The 16,600-nt window shown below is 39.3% G+C and overlaps 1 protein-coding gene across 6 annotated transcripts in view; it reads left to right on the forward strand.

The window, feature by feature from the left end:
- The window catches only part of MAP3K4 (mitogen-activated protein kinase kinase kinase 4), a gene marked incomplete at its 5' end in the record, with an annotated part of 159,065 nt that overhangs the window by 104,018 nt on the left and 38,447 nt on the right, over positions 1-16,600 (forward strand). For all 6 annotated transcript variants that reach the window (XM_079716912.1, XM_079716911.1, XM_079716913.1 and 3 more), the window contains 2 exons: positions 10,222-10,464; positions 13,033-13,179. In XM_079716912.1, the coding sequence (XP_079573038.1) occupies positions 10,222-10,464; positions 13,033-13,179 (390 nt within the window). The remainder of the gene's footprint in view (positions 1-10,221; positions 10,465-13,032; positions 13,180-16,600) is intronic.

Below are 16,600 nucleotides of genomic sequence, written 5' to 3' on the forward strand. Positions count from 1 at the left end.
CTCTAGTTGCGGCGAGCGGGGGCCACTCTTCTTTGCGGTGCGCGGTCTTCTCACTGCGGTGGCTTCTCTTGTTGCGGAGCAGGGTCTCTAGGCGCGCGGGCCTCAGTAGTTGTAGCTCGCGGCCTCAGTAGTTGTGGCACACGGGCTTAGTTGCTCTGCGGCATGTGGGATCCTCCCGGACCAGGGCTCGAACCCGTGTCCCCTGCATTGGCAGGCGGACTCCCAACCACTGCGCCATCAGGGAAGCCCTGTTGGAAGATTTTTAATCACAGTTTCAATTTCATTACTTTTTCAGTTTCATTACTTTTGATTGGTCTGTTCATATTTTCTATTTCTTCCTGCTTCAGTCTTGGAAGGTTATACCTTTCTAAGAATTTGTCCATTTCTTCCAGGTTGTCCATTTTATTGGCATAGAGTTGCTTGTAGTAGTCTCTTAGGATGCTTTGTATTTCTGTGGTGTCCATTGTAACTTCTCCTTTTTCATTTCTAATTTTATTGATTTGAGTCCTCTCCCTCTTTTTTCTTGATGAGTCTGGCTAAAGGTTTATCCATTTTGTTTATCTTCTCAAAGAACCAGCTTTTAGTTTTATTGATCTTTGCTATTGTTTTCTTTGTTTCTATTTCATTTATTTCTGCTCTGATCTTTATGATTTCTTTCTTTCTACTAACTTTGGGTTTTGTTTGTTCTTCTTTCTCTAGTTCCTTTAGGTGTAAGGTTGGATTGTTTATTTGAGATTTTTCTTGAGATTCTTATCTAGTGAGCCACCAAGGAAGTCCCAGGACATGTTTCTAATTACATACGCAGTCTTTGAATAACAAATGGGTTGGTTTCTGAAGTTCACTTTTTAAGACAGTTGTTTTGATCTCGAAAATAATTATCTAGAGAAACTGCTGTAAATGAATCTTAGGCCATCAAATAAAACTTAGGAAAATCTAAGCAACTGAACTAAGAAGGCCAGTCAAAATTTTATCCGTGGCAGCAAGGACAACATAATGTAAGAGTGAAAAATGAGAGAAAGCGTGTTTTGCTTTTTTTTTTTTCTTTTTTCCCTCTTTGTTTTTGGACCCAGAGAAGGTCCTGGTTCTTTCTCATGCTTACTCATTTATTTCCTGGTTTTCTTATTTCTTTGATATTTAGAGCATCCCGGGATCTTGTTGTTCCTACTTATTTCTCCCACTTGGCTATAATATACATTCCTCTAATCTAAGCATGGTTGATCTCAGGTCTTAGGAATGAATGTGTCTGATAGCCATTTCATAATAATATGTGCTGGTGTCCCTCTATGATAGAGATTTTCTAGACTCTGATTTCTACTCCTTCTCCATCAGATACTACTTGTAGAGTACCTCTCCCAACCTTCCTTAAAAATTAGTAAGAATCATCTCAGTCCAGTACTTCCTAGGTGTCCTTCCCAACAGTAACTGTAGCTGTGGGTTTAGTTATGTTAGTTACAGTTCAATTTTAGGTTAAAGATTAAAACAAGAAACCACATAAACGTATATAAAAGATTTATCCTTCATGTCAAAACTACCTCCATGCAATTGCATTCTTTTTTTTTTTAGTACACTTGTAATCATGAATAATTTTATATTTTTTAGGGAACTTGCAAAGATAGTACAGCGTTTTCATATGCTCTTCATCCAGCTTCCTCTAATATTGACATCTTACTCGACTCTGATACATTTGTCAAAATTAATACACTAACATTGGTACAAAATACTGTTAACTAAACCGTAGATGTTATTTGGGTTTCTGTTTTTCTACTAATGTCCTTTTTCTGTTCCAGGATCGACGTGTCTTCCTAGTCTCCTCTGATCTGTGATAGTTTCTGTTTTTCCTTATTTTTCATGACCTGGATGGCTTGTAGAATGTTCCTGAATTTGGATTTGTCTGATGTTTTCTCATGATCAGACTGGAATACTGGCCTTGGTTACGAGAATCACAGAGTTAAAGCTCCCTCATGGCTTTATATTTTCACTGCTGATGTTAACCTTGATCACTTGGTTAACGTGGTGTCTGCCAGGTTCTTCCACAAGTGACTAGTCCACACTCTGTTCTTCAGAAGTGAGTCACATTCAAGGAGATGGAATTAATCTCCACCTCCGGGAGTGGGGAGTATCTTCATATATTACTTGGAATTCTTCTGTAAAGAAGATTTGCCTCTTCTTTCCCATTTTTCTATTCAATCGCTTCTTTACCTCAGCATGGACTCATAGATGTTTATTGTTTATTTTGGGTTGTAGTCCAATGCTATTGTTATTTTTTATTGTTGCTTAAATTGTTCCTGCTTTAGCCATTGGAGCTCGTTCAGGTGACTTCTGTATCCTTGTGATACGCTCCCATCCTGTGTGTGTGTGTGTGTGGTTTTGCTTTTTGAGCAGTTTCTTACTTTTTGGCATCGTCTTGTATTTTCCCTGTTCCAATCCTGAAATCATCCGTTTCTCTAAGGAGTTCTGGGTCCTTTTATTGGAGAATCGTTTTGGGGAATGGAGATCTGGGCATGGAATGTGTTCATTACCTTTGGGGTGTCAATTGCTTCTAGGCCTTCTCAGTGATAGAGTTAGAAGATACAGGTATGTCTTCTAACCCCTGTACACACACAGACCTGTAGTTACTTCTATATCTGTCTTTCTACCTATCTGTTAAAAATAAACGTGAGTTCATACTGAGGTCTCTGGCGCTAATCCAGCACCACAGGTTTCATCCTAGCCTTGATTGTAACTTACTTCTCTTGCACTGAGAAACCTGGCTCCCATTCCCACAGTGTATTTATATATTTGTGCAACCCTAATTGACATGTAAAGTAGTTTCAGAATTGCTAACCAGTACCCCTGTGAGGACTAAATTTACCAACTAGAGTACAGTGTTGAATTGTTCAGTACAGTTCTTTTTGTCTTTGGCCTTAGAGTATGTAGACAGAACACAGGTTTCCACAGTTAGTTAGGCCAGCACCTTTTCCTTCACCCTCTATAGTGAGGCTGTAACATGCGTTTGTAATATAGTTTAGGTTCATTTATCTCAGTCTACATTCTGTCCTGAGGTCTCCTGGGGTCCTAGTTGATATTTTAAAATTTATATACTATAAAGGTCACTTTTTGTGTTGTTAGTTCTTTGGGTTTTGTGCATTTAAAATGTTAAATACCCATAAAATATCTGAGCCATAGATAGTGATATGGTTACTTTATGCTCCTCCCTTTTTGCTTTACCTTATGAAATTTATATATCTTTAGAGGAAGGGAAAGATAAAATGAAAAATTATATTTTATGTAATATACAAAAAAAATTAACTGTCTGACTTTGACTACATATTACCATGCATATTACTCCAAATTCTAGGAAGATTTTTGCTTACTTTATTAAATACTTTTTTTGAATTAAGAATGATCATGTAATTATTATAAGTTTAACGGCCAATGAAGTATTGTTTGTCTTTGGATCTAACAATAATTATGCTATTTTTTCCCATAAGCACAAGAAACCTTGAAGAGGTTGTCTTTTATGTTCAGAATTGGTAAAGCATGTAGAAACTAGGAGATATATATATATATATATATATATATATATACAGATAGATAGATAGATAATAACAACTATCATTTATTGTCTTACCATGTGCTAGATACAACAACCAAATGAAGTGGCATTGTTGTTATTTCGATATTTTACAGATAAGGAGAGTAGATAACTTGCCCCAAATCACAGAAGCTATAGATTGTTGGAGGGATTCAAACCCAGTACTTGGGGATCCCTGACTTTATGCAAATGGTTTCCAGACCTGGCTGCACATCGGAATTACTCAGGGAGCTTCTAAAGATACACATACCTTTGCCCTTCTTGGGTATAGGGCAGGTCAGAATCTCTCAAGGTAGGACATAAGTACTGACATTTTTAACCTCCAGCGTGCTTTATATGAATCCAGACCAGCACCAGTGCAGTTGAGAGTCAGCCCATTGGAAACACCTTAAGTAGGCTCCAGTACTCCCCTACCCACCTCTTCAAGGTCAGTGTTCATTCATACAGTTGTCGAAGTTAATTTTTTTTTTGAAGTATTTCTTTTTTTTTTTTTTTAAGAAGATGTTGGGGATAGGAGTTTATTAATTAATTAATTTATTTTTGCTGTGTTGGGTCTTCATTGCTGTGCGAGGGCTTTCTCTAGTTGTGGCAAGCAGGGGCCACTCCTCATCGCGGTGCGCAGGCCTCTCGCTATCGTGGCCTCTCTTGTTGCGGAGCACAGGCTCTAGATGCGCAGGCTCAGTAGTTGTGGCTCACGGGCTCAGTTGCTCCATGGCATGTGGGATCCTCCCAGACCAGGGCTTGAACCCGTGTCCCCTGCATTAGCAGGCAGATTCTCAACCACTGCACCACCAGGGAAGCCCCCCAAAGTTAATTTTTATTTGCTTCAATGATCACCTGTCTGATTTCATTAGTAAAGTTACATAAACTTTTTTTTAAAAGCTGCCCTCACTCATTTTTATTTATTATTTATCTTTTACAGTATGTAGAGGGAATTATTTTTTATTGAAGTATAGCTGATGTATAATATTATTTGTTACACATGTACAGTATAGTGATTCACAGTTTTTAAAGGTTACACTCCATTCATAGTTATTATACAATATTGACTATATTCCCTGTGTTGTACAGTATATCCTTGTAGCTTATGTATTTGATACATAGTAGTTTATATCTCTTCATCCCCTTCCACCATGTTGTCCTTCCCACCTCCATTCTCCCCACCGGTAGCCACTACATGGTTTGTTCTCTATATCTGTGAGTCTGCTTTTTTGTTATATCCACTATTTGTTGTATTTTTTAGATTCTTATATAAGTGATATCATACAGTATTTGTCTTTCTCTGTCTGACTTATTTCACTTAGCATAATACCTTCCAAGTCCATCCATGTTGCTGCAAATGGCAAAATTTCACTTTTTTGGTGGCTGGATAGTATTCCATTGTATATATATATATATACCACATCTTTTTTATCCATTCACGTGTTAATGGTTGCTTCCATATCTTGGCAGTTGTAAATAGTGCTGCTATGAACATTGGGGTGCATGTATCTTTCGAATTAGTGTTTTTGTTTTTGTTTCAGATATATTGTATATATATACAGTATATATTGCTGGGTCATATGGTGGTTCTATTTTTAGTTTTTTGAGAAACCTCCATGCTGTTTTCCATGGTAGCTGTACCAGTTTACATTCCCAACAACATACATGAACTTTTTAATTGAATAAGTGGCAAGATAACAAGCACATGCTTCCTCATGTGCCTGTAGGTTTTTTGTTTTCTTAAAGGAAGCATACTTAGGCGAGGCAAAATAGGAAGTTGTACTGTATTATTTTTGACTGCAGTGAGCCAGCTGAATCAAACTTGATGTAAGATGAAAAAGATGAAAGGTAGAGCAGAACTCTTCAGCTTGCAGTGGGGAACTGGATCCCATGAGGACAGCAACAACAAGACTAGTAGCTGGTCTTGAATACTCATATATGGAGTGGGGTTGGTCAGGTAACTTGGTCAGGGTTGCACATCCAGTAAGTGGCAGGGCCAGGATGTGAAACCAGAGCTCACTGTAAAGCCTGCTCTTCATCATTACAGTATACTGCCTCCCCAAGTTATATTTTCTCCCACACAGTGCTTTAAGTATTTTTTGACTTAGTAACTAGCATTTAAAAAAATAGAAAATTTCACATGAAAATCCTGATTTTTGTTTTCCTTGAGATACTGGGAGGTCTGTTCACAGTGGGCCCCATCCCCACGTGGTAGCACCTGGTGTGCTCGCTCCAGCTTTGCACAGTGCCCGTGGTGTCTTACTCTCTTCCCGTCACCCGCCCTTGCGCACTCATTTACAGCCCCACCAGGCCCTGTAGGTGACATGGCCCCCAGTATAGAAGTATAGAAACTAACTTTTGAAGGGTAACATAAAGACTGTTTTGATCTCATCCTTCATTTTATAAAACAATTTGCTTTCTTTTGTTTTACTCATTTCTTGAAGTATATGAGGAAACAAAGTTGCTGTTTATCCTGTACCTCTGCTCAGAGTAATCATTTGGTTTATATCTTCTAAACCTTTTTGTGCTTATATAAATATATATCTTTGGTATATAATGCAGGTAATTTTTTCCCCAAAAAACCCCCATGTGATAATGCTATATTTATTCCATGACTGGTGGGTACCCCCTCCCCCCATATATTCTCTGCTTTGGAGCTGTCTGTATTGGTGTGTGTCACTCTACCTCAGTTCCGTTTGAGAACTACATGCTATTCCATTACATGAGTGTTAACGTCACTTATTTAACTATTTCACTCTTTTTTTTTTTATTCTACCCTCTGCCTCTGGCAACCATCAATCTGTTTTCTGTATCTATGAGTTCATTTTTTGTTTATTTTTTATTTCATATATAAGTGAGATCATACAGTATTTATCTTTCTCTTTCTGACTTATTTCACTTAGCATGACACCCTTCAGGTCCATCCATGTTGTCACAATGGCAAGATTTCCTTCTTTTTTATGGCTGAATAATACTCGTGTGTGTGTGTGTGTGTGTGTGTGTGTGTGTGTGTGTGTGTGTGTTTACATACCACATTTTCTTTATCCATTCATTCCTCATTGGACACTTAGGTTGCTTCCATGTCTTGGCTGTTGTAAATAGTGCTGCAGTGAACATGGGGGGTGCACATAACTTTTTTTTTTTTTTTTTGCGGTACGCGGGCCTCTCACCGCTGTGGCCTCTCCCATTACGGAGCACAGGCTCCGGACGCACAGGCCCAGTGGCCATGGCTCACGGGCCCAGCTGCTCCACGGCATGTGGGATCCTCCCAGACCGGGCACGAACCCGTGTCCCCTGCATCGGCAGGCGGACTCTCAACCACTGCGCCACCAGGGAAGCCCGTACATAACTTTTTGAGTTAGTGTTTTCATTTCCTTCAGGTAAATAACCATTTCCTTCAGATAAATAACCAAGAGTGGGATTGCTAGATCATATGGTAATTCTATTTTTAATTTTTTAAGGAACTGCCATACTATTTTCCATAGTGGCAATACCAGTTTACATTCCTTCCAACAGTGCACAAGGGTTCCTTTTTCTCTGTGTCCTCTTTAACACTTGTTATTTCTTGTTTTTTTGAGCATAACCATTTTAACAGGTGTGAGGTGATATGTCATTGTGGTTTTGATTTGCATTTCCCGCATGATTATAACCATTTCACTCTGAATGGACACTTATATGGTTATAAAAAATAAAACTACAAATATTCTTGTACATACCCCTTTATGAACATAGTCTGTTCTTCTTGTAAGAATGGTTAGTTAAAATGGAATTGTTAGGTTATAGGGTAAGCACGTTTAAATCTTTCCTAGATAGTGCCAGATTGCTCCCCAAAAAGGTTGTAGGACTAATGTGTGCTTTCCCCCACAGTGTAGGAGAAACCCCATTTTCCCTCATTTTTGCAGCCATAATCAGGGAAATCTATAATTTCATTTTTATCGTTAACTTCCCTCATTTTTAGTGACATTGAGGTTGTTGTCATGTTTATTGCCCGCTGACGTTTCTTTGAATTTTCTTTCATTTGTTTTGTTCATTTTCTGTTTTTTTAAATTATTGATCTGTTGGAACTATTTATGTTTTATGTATTATTCATTTTTCTATTATGGCTGTAATTATTTTCTTCCAAACTGTCTTTTAACTTAATGATGCTTTTCACTGGAAAGAATTTAAAAACTTTTTATGTAGTCATACTGTTTTATGGTCACCTTATTTTTTTTTTTTTTTGCGGTATGCGGGCCTCTCACTGTTGTGGCCTCTCCCGTTGCAGAGCACAGTCTCCGGACGCACAGGCTCAGCGTCCATGGCTCACGGGCCCAGCCGCTCCGCGGCATGTGGGATCTTCCCGGACCGGGGCACGAACCCGTGTCCCCCGCATTGGCAGGCGGACTCTCAACCACTGCGCCACCAGGGAAGCCCTACATTGAATTTTTATTAATGTCCCTACATTATTGAGTCTTTTCAGTTTGATAGGATTGTTCAGGGATTTTATCCTACATTTAATACTATCTTTCTCACTGGAATGAAAGAATAACAAATGGGCCATTCTTGCACCTTATTACCCCTTTCCTCTCTCCCTGTGTTTTATTAAAATAATTGGGAGTTTAAGATCAGGTTTTTCCTCACAGTATGCTTTTTTATTCTTTTCAGTTTCTAGTATTCCTTTCGCTAAAACTGGAATTATAGTCCTTAACCAAGTTATCATCATGGAGTTAAATCTGCCTGTATACGTTCTTCGAGATTCATGGCTTCTCATTTCCTTGGGCATTTTTCTTTTTCTATCTTGAGGTCTTTATTCTGATCCAATTTTCATTTGACCAGACTCTCCTGTTCTTCCTCGGGTAGTTTTTTAGAGAAGGTAAATGAATTGTACTTTGGGTTCTTCCCTATTCAAAGAGGTTTTTTCCTTCTTTTTTTACGTAGTAGTGATACCTTGACTGTGCAAAAAGTTCTCCTGCACCTCTTCCTTTTGTTCTTTCTGGAACTCCTGTTATTCTTATGTTACAGCTCCTAGATCTGCCCTCCTCCATTTCTCTTATTTTTCACTCAATTTCTATTCCTTTTTCTTTTGCTCAGGGTTATAGTGATCATTTCTGCAGTTAATTTCTAAATTATTAATTCAGACTTTGACAGCATTCATTCAGTTTTCACTCCCTTTATGGAATTTATTTCAGAAGTCTTGGTCTTTTTTTTTTTTCTAGAGGACTTTAATGAGATCTTGCATTAGAGTATTTTTGTTGTTCTCTCCTGTGTCCTACATTCAGTCACGGTCAGCTCTTCTGATTCTTCACGTTGGTGTCCCTAGTTAAAACTGCTGTCCCCTCTGCCATGCTCAGGAGTTTTTTAATGTCTGTTCCTCTTTGTCTGGGGGATTGACGCCCCAGGCAACACCAGCAGGAATGTGTCTCCTCAGCAGCTGTGTAGGCCTGCCTGGCTGCTGGTTCTCCAGGCAGTGTTGTCTTGCAGTTGTTGAGAAGGAGGGATTGTCCCTTCCCAGTTAGCCTGAAGCAGATGGGTCAACAGGCTGGAACTACAGAGAGTGCCGAAAGAATTCTTTAGAATTCTATCCTAGAAAGCTTGCTGACTTTTGTAGAGCTCTAAATAAATATTTTATCTGATGTCATTCTCCACACCAGAAGAAACAAGCATTTATACTGCCTAAAGCTTTTAAACAGACATGTCTTAACCCTGACCACATTTATCACAAGTAATCATTTTTAAAATTATGCAGCTATTTTAGAAACTCTTGCCTGTTATGGGAAACTAAAGTATGTATTAATTTAAATGCAAAAATATGTGTTGAACATAAAAGAATGTGAGTGGGGGAGACCAGTTAAGTGTTCACTAAATGACAGGGAGCACAGATATGAGTGACATTTGGAGGCACTGTAACTAAGTTGGTGATGTTTTAAGTTGAAGAAAAGTTGAGATTTTCAAATTTTGATGGCTTCAGTTTTCTCAATAGAAGGAGAAGGCAGGACCTTTGAATGATTGGTCAGGATGACGTTGCCAGAGGTTTAAGAACACTGAGAAATCTCCAAATCTTCTGTTTTATGAGGAAAAGCATAAGGAGTTTGATGGGGATGACTGTATGAATGGGTGAGCAACAGTAGGATTCCTAGAAAACATCAAAGAACATATATTTGAGTGGAACCAGCCAGGTTAATTTTATGGATTTTTCTCTTTCAGCCTCCTTTGGTATAGCTCAGGAGAACAAATGGACAAAAGACTTGGTTAAACCCACTAGTTTTTATGTTTACACAAATGGCTACCTGGTTTTGTAATCTTTTCTCAAATTTAATAATTCTCTGGTTTTGTCAGTCTAGAGATAGTTGTGGATAATACTGTGTATAGCCTTAAAACTAAATGCTCCAATTATTTTAAGTATGATAAACAAAATGATGAAAAAGGTGAACTTGGTTCTTTTCCTACTATACTTTTTTGATAAAGATATTAACAATTTCATTTTAGTTCTTGTTATGGTTTTCTAATACTTTTAGAGCTTTTTAGGTCTTAGTTAAAAATGGTGAATTATTCTAAAGATTATTTTTCCTGTAAAATTATGATTTTTATAGGTTTGTCAGCAAACTATAGAGAATACTAGTTTATAACTACAACTGTGGGAAGTTCTCCTGGATGCTCTTTTCAGCTTTGTTGAATTTGTGTTACAGTTTTCTGAATTTCCGGATCCCATGTGGGGTTCTGATTACGTGCAGCTGTCCAGGACACCACCTTCCTTGGGGCAGAAATGCAGCGCTGTCTCTTGGGATGAGCTGAAGGCCATGGATTTACCCTCATTCGAACCTGCCTTCCTCGTCCTCTGTCGAGTCCTTCTGAATGTCATACATGAATGTCTCAAGTTAAGGTTGGAGCAGAGACCTGCTGGAGAACCATCTCTCTTGAGTATTAAGCAGGTTTGTTTCAAAGACTGTTTAAAAATATTGAGCATTTATGACATTTTTCTACAGGCTCAGCACTTTTATTTTTAGGAGTTTCCCCCTAATTGTTCTTTTTTCCATGCATTCTTCAAAGATGAGATGATGATTCCACCTCTCTGTCTTCCACTTCCTCATTCGAAAAGGTTATAAAAGTGTGGTGCTGGTATGACCCTCTATATCCTATTACCATCAGTCTTTGAAGCCTGGAAACTTAAAATTCATTCATAAGAGAGAGTTTAAATTCTTAAATTTTTATTGTTGTTGTTGTGTAAGCAGGTAAATGCCTGCAGTATGCAGGGGTGGGATGTGTTTGGCCATTTTGCTTGCTTAGGCACTTGTATGGTTTAAGCAACAATGACAACTTCTGCTTTCTTAATTATTATTAATTTGGGGTGGGATTTTGTAGTGAGTTTGCTACTCCAAGGGTAACAGAGAAATGGCTAGAAGCAGTTGTATCTACCAGAGTGTGTGCTGAAGAGCGTTTATATTTATGCCTTATGATATTACCATATTGAATTTCACTATATAAAATAACCATTTCAAATTTTGATGAAAAACAGTTACTATGTTTTTTGTGGACTGTGCTTGTCCGTCCCCATGGAGTTTGAAGGGCTGGGAGCTCCTTGGCTCTGAATGACAGGATAGGCAGAGGGGATGAGTGCAAGTTGAAGGACAGGCAGTGCGAGAGGTACGAAATAGGACTTGACGTTGTTGGTTAAGTTAGGTGTGGAGCGGGGCGACTCATGGAACTGGAGGTGGAGTCCGGCGCCTCACCGTTGTCGCTTCAGTTCCCATCCAGCACAGCCCGAGCTCCGCGTCCACCTTCGCACTACTTCCTTCTCACCATCTTGGTTCTAGTGACTGTCCTACTGTCCACTTGGGCCACACTTTTCACTTGTCCTCCATGTTGTAGCGGTTATTTAGGAAGTTTTGGTGAAATACTTACCTCCCCTCCCCACAAAACAAATACATACTTCAGGAATATAAGCTGCTGAAACAAGGGGGAGTTTACCTTTTACTTAATGGGGCTGTTGTGAGGATTAAACAGTAATTTATGTTAAAACATTTTGAAAAGTAAAAAACCAATACTTAGATTAAGATAGCATTACTAGAGTAAAAATAACATAGAAATTTTGGCTTTAATGCATTCAGATTGAGTTGTAAGCACCTAAGTGACATCTTTAACAGAAATTTATGTTAACACTTTTTAATGGATTTAACTCTAGCCACTGCTCTCTTACTGTGGGTAATTATTTTAAAAACATTTTGAAGGGGATCTTGTGGTAAAAGCAATCCATGTTTATTTTAGAAAATTTGAAAAGTACGGAAAATGATAGACAAAAATGAAAGTTATCCTATTATTCTGCCATTCAGAGATAAGCACTGTCACATTGTGGTGTATTTCTATCCATTTATTTTTCTGTATGTACATACTTTCTGCACATATAATTTAAAATAAAAAAGAAAGAAAAGAATATGAGTTTTCATCCTTAACTTTTTTTCAGAAATAAGATTTTAAGTGGCTGCATTAGTGTTCTACCATATAAGTGCATCATAACTTATTTAGTCCCCGTTGTTGTTTTGAATAATATTGTGATAAATATATTTGTATGTAAGTTTTAGTCGGCATCTCTGATTATTGCTTGAGTATAAAACGTAAAAATTAACTAGTGAGTCATACATTTTTAGATTCTAGAAAGTTTGTACCAGTTTACTTTCCCTGTAGCAGCACCGTGGTTCCTTTTGTGTCTTGATAATGTATCTGAAAACTAGTGCAACTGTGATCTTGTCTCACAGTCCCTGCTGGTTAGAATTTGAGGGCGTGTGACCAGCGTGTTATTGATAGAAGGACAGTAGAGGTCCTCTCAATGCACCTTCCCTCCCTTCTCACAGTGCCTCCTGGGCCTACACATGGTGGTTTCACTCATCCTTTTGTTTTCTTTCATTTTTCCCCCCTTGACTTCCATTTAATTTTATCAGATTAATCTTAGGTTTGTTTGTTTTTGTGATTGAGTTTTTTGATGGTAAAAGCCACAAATCACGGTAGGTAAACTTTGCTAAGTTATTACAAAGGCCACCAGGCTCTGTGGTATGTAAGTATATTTGAATCTTTATTATGTTTTTGGTTAAAAATGACCAGTCTCATGAGGACATTTTTCTCTTGTGTCCCTTGTCTTATAATGTAAACTAGTAGAAAAATAGATCTTTTTCTGTAGAATTTATTTTCTATAAAAACTTATTTGTAGAACAATGTATTTTAGCAAATCAGTTTTCTGCCTGTATATTTTTCTTTGTGTAGTCATACTATACTGTTAAATACTTTTGTTTTCACTGATTTGTTTTATTTTAATTATTCAGTTGAGATTACTGAGATATTTATGTGAAATGAACTGACCAAGAATCTGGAAAATATTTTAGGGTTTTCAGAGGCAGGGTTCTCTTTTCCTGAGCTTTTTGAGGATTTACGTGGAAAATGTGTGAAAACTGACAAATAATCTGGTCAGAATGTGTGAAATGGTAGAACTTGTGCCTGTTGTCTTGCAGCTGGTGAGAGAGTGTAAGGAGGTGCTGAAGGGTGGCCTTCTGATGAAGCAGTACTACCAGTTCATGCTGCACGAGGTCCTGGACCACCTGGAGGAGACCGACTGCAACATCGATGCCTTCGAGGAGGATCTGCACAAAATGCTGATGGTCAGGACAGTGGGGAGAGATGTCTGACTTGTGTGTCTTCTCACACACGCCGTGCTTCCCTGTGCTCTTCTAGCCTCTGTACTTCTGCTCCGGTTATTCTCCGGTTGTACCTTCCTGCTCACAATGTCTTCTCTCCTCCTTATCTGCCCACTGAAGATTTACTTTCAAGTTTTGTCTGACAGTTTTCACCCTTCATGTGCATCTATCTATACCTTCTCTGAACTCTTACAGGGTTCTAATTATAACCACACTATTTAATACTTAGCGACGTACCACCTCTCTGTCCTCAGGTTTCCCTAATTGGGCTGAAAGCTGCACAAGCCAGGGGCTGTGATTGGAGTGCTTTTGTCTTCTGTGAGGTTTGGTAGAGTGTTAGTATATAGTAAATCCATGTTAGAGTCATTAGGGTATATACACAGACGATTGCTTAATGTGGCAGGTTGATGAAATAATATAGAAAACAGCAAAGCTTGTGGGCATATTGTTTTTGGAATGCTTTCACCCTTGCTTGACACCTCATTGTGTCCTGCCTCAGGATGGCTGCAGCACCTCCAGACACCACCCTCACTTTCTAAAGAGAAAGGCAGAGGGGAAAAGTCTCCTTGCCAGCCAAGTCCAGAACAGCGAAAGCTCTCCTGGAAGCCCCACCCAACAGGTGTCCCCTACATCCTACTGACCAGACCTTTGTGTGGCCTCTTCACTGTAATGGAGGTTGGGAATGCAAAGATTTAGCGTTTCAGCCTCTGTAGTAGAAGGAGAGAAAGAAGAGTGTGGCTGGGGAGGGACTTACATCTGGCATCTTACGAGAAATAATTTTGAGTCTGAAATGATCTCCTAATCGTTTGGGAGAATACATGAAAGACCAGAATGTGTAAAATGTGGCTACATTTTGAAATACTGTATATATTGCTTATGTCAGAAAAGTCTTTATCATTGAAGAGTTACGGTAAAAAAACAGCAAGAAAATTAATTTTTCTCTCTGTGGATGATTAAACCAGAAGTTTAAAAAGACAAAATGTGCTTTGCTGTCCAAACTGCCTCAGATGGCTTTGCAGAGGCGCACGCCACACCTTTTACCATGTAATCGCTGAGGCAGGAAGGGTGAGAATTAGGCTGTGCCTTCCAGGTCATCCACCTCCAGGGCCCTCAGTGTGCCTGTGGGATGTCAGAAGGCTCAGTTAAGGGAAGTACCAAAATTCTCAGCTAGTTAGAGCTAGAAATGCTTACGATTTAGTTTTGACTCTGCTACCAATTTTCTGTGTGAGGCATCGTCTGCCTTAGGTCATCTCCATAATTTCACAGATGAAGAACTAGAAATTATCAATAGTTTTAACACTGTGCCCCAAAGTGTGCTAGATGGATTAGTGCAGGGGCCTATTTTGCAAACTGGTGGAGCCCAAACAAAGTCAGTGTTTTTGTCAGGAAGGAAGGAGAGTGTGGCCTTCGGAGAGGCAGTCACGTTGTTTCCTGCTCCACCTGCCCTCCTTTAGATGCGGAGGGCCCGTCCACGGCGGGTGAGAGCTGTGGTCTCTTGGGGTGTGAATGGTCAGGAGGCAGCAGGGCACGCCCCCATAGAGGACATACCGCCAGACAGTATCCTATCCCGTACGCCGGGGAAGAACGCCGAGTGAGAGCTGGGTTAAAAGGGCGAGGAGAAGCGGTGATCAGCAAATTGTGATGCAGGGTGTCTGTGACTGAGGGGTCTTTACTCTGTGCTGCGTCATCCTTCTGACCCGAAAAACTGAGGAGCTCATGCATGCATGCACTTCCAAGGGAGTAACTGGTGAGTGTTTGTTTGAGCCAGCAAAACCACATTGAAGCTGTGAGCTTTCTTAGCTCATTTCCCTGGCCCTGGCCTTTAGAAATAACTAAAACAATAAACATAATATGTGATGTAGGAACATGTGATAGACAGATTGAAGGAAGTCACATAAAAAGAACTTAAAAGGAGTGAAAAGATGAAAATGATGAATAAGATGTGATCGTTGTAGGAGACACACAAGGGAGAGCTCAGACCTGCACAGTCAGTGTTCCTGTAGAAGGACAAAGGACAGAGGAGGAGAAAAGCCTCAGTTTTCCTTTTTAGAGGTACTAGTGGGCGTCTGCTGTGTGCCAGGCAGGCATCGTGCCCGGTACTGAAGGCTCAGCGAGGAGCATAAACTCCCTCATGGAGTTCAAGGACGATGGGGAAAATGACTATTAAATAATGGTACAGATGTAACATTACAGTGGTGAGAAACAGCAGAGGAGAGACACAGGTCTTTTATGGACCCTCCCATGTGGCGGTGAGGCAAGTGTCTCAGGAAGGGACAGTTGGAATTTATCTGAAAGTTGCTGTGTGTATTATAATCCGGTTTATGTAGTAATAATTTGAGAGCTTACACAAAACAATACTGTATCTTGTAATTTGTGTAATAACAGATTATTAAAAAAAAACATATAAACCAGAAGGGGACATACTAGATGCGTAATTGTTACCTCTGAGGAGGGAGGAAAGAGAGAAGTGAAGAAAGAACCCAAGGAGAAATTAACTCTGTGATGTATTATTTCTCATCGAAAAAATATCCAAAGCCAATATAACCAAATATTAACATTGGTTCATTCTGGATATTATTGGTAAAAATATTTTAAAGCCACTTTACTTTTTAGTTAAAAAAAAGAGAGAGAGAGAGAGATGGAAAGGAACACTTTGCTGACAGAGAAGGGAGCAGGTGCAAAGTCTCTGTGATGATGCAGGATAAGGGAAGCAGCTTTGGAACAAAGGTTCCCAGGAAAGCCTTGGGAAGGGACCACTGTGGCTGCAGTTAGAGGAGCAGCCTGGGGGGATCCAGAGTCAATGGGAGAAGACCAGGCAGAGACTAGTCTAGTGGTGCACACGCTAGTCCCTGGATTCCAGTGGAATAGCATAAATTTAGGAAAAAGCATAAGGATGCGAAAGAAACGAAGGAAGTGAAGTTGGCAGGACTCAGGGATGGATTGGATATGGGGGCGGGGAGGTATCGAGAGTGATTGCTGGCTGTCCAGTTTGTGCAGCAAGATGAATAGTGAAGATGGTAGGTCCAGTGGGAGTTTTTTAAATCGAAGATACCTGAGACCATTGGAAAGCCTTTGGCATTGATTTTGTTAAGGGAAAGAGATGAAAGAAAATCTCATGTGTGTGTATATATGTATGTGTGTGTATATATATATATATATATATATATATATATATATATATATGAGAAAGGAGAAGACTGATGGTTCAGGTTCCTTGGGTATCACAAGGAAATGGGTCTCAAAACGCAAGTGCTGGGCTTAGCAGGAAGCAGAGCTCCTCTACTGTGAAAAAGGGAAGGATGGTAGGTAACAGCATGTAGGTTTCTGTTATTTGTTTCATGACGATGAGAGCTTTTATATCTAATGACTTAAAGTTTTTTTGTGA

The sequence above is a fragment of the Hyperoodon ampullatus genome, assembly GCF_949752795.1.
Source record: "Hyperoodon ampullatus genome assembly, chromosome: 12".
NCBI lineage: Eukaryota > Metazoa > Chordata > Mammalia > Artiodactyla > Ziphiidae > Hyperoodon > Hyperoodon ampullatus.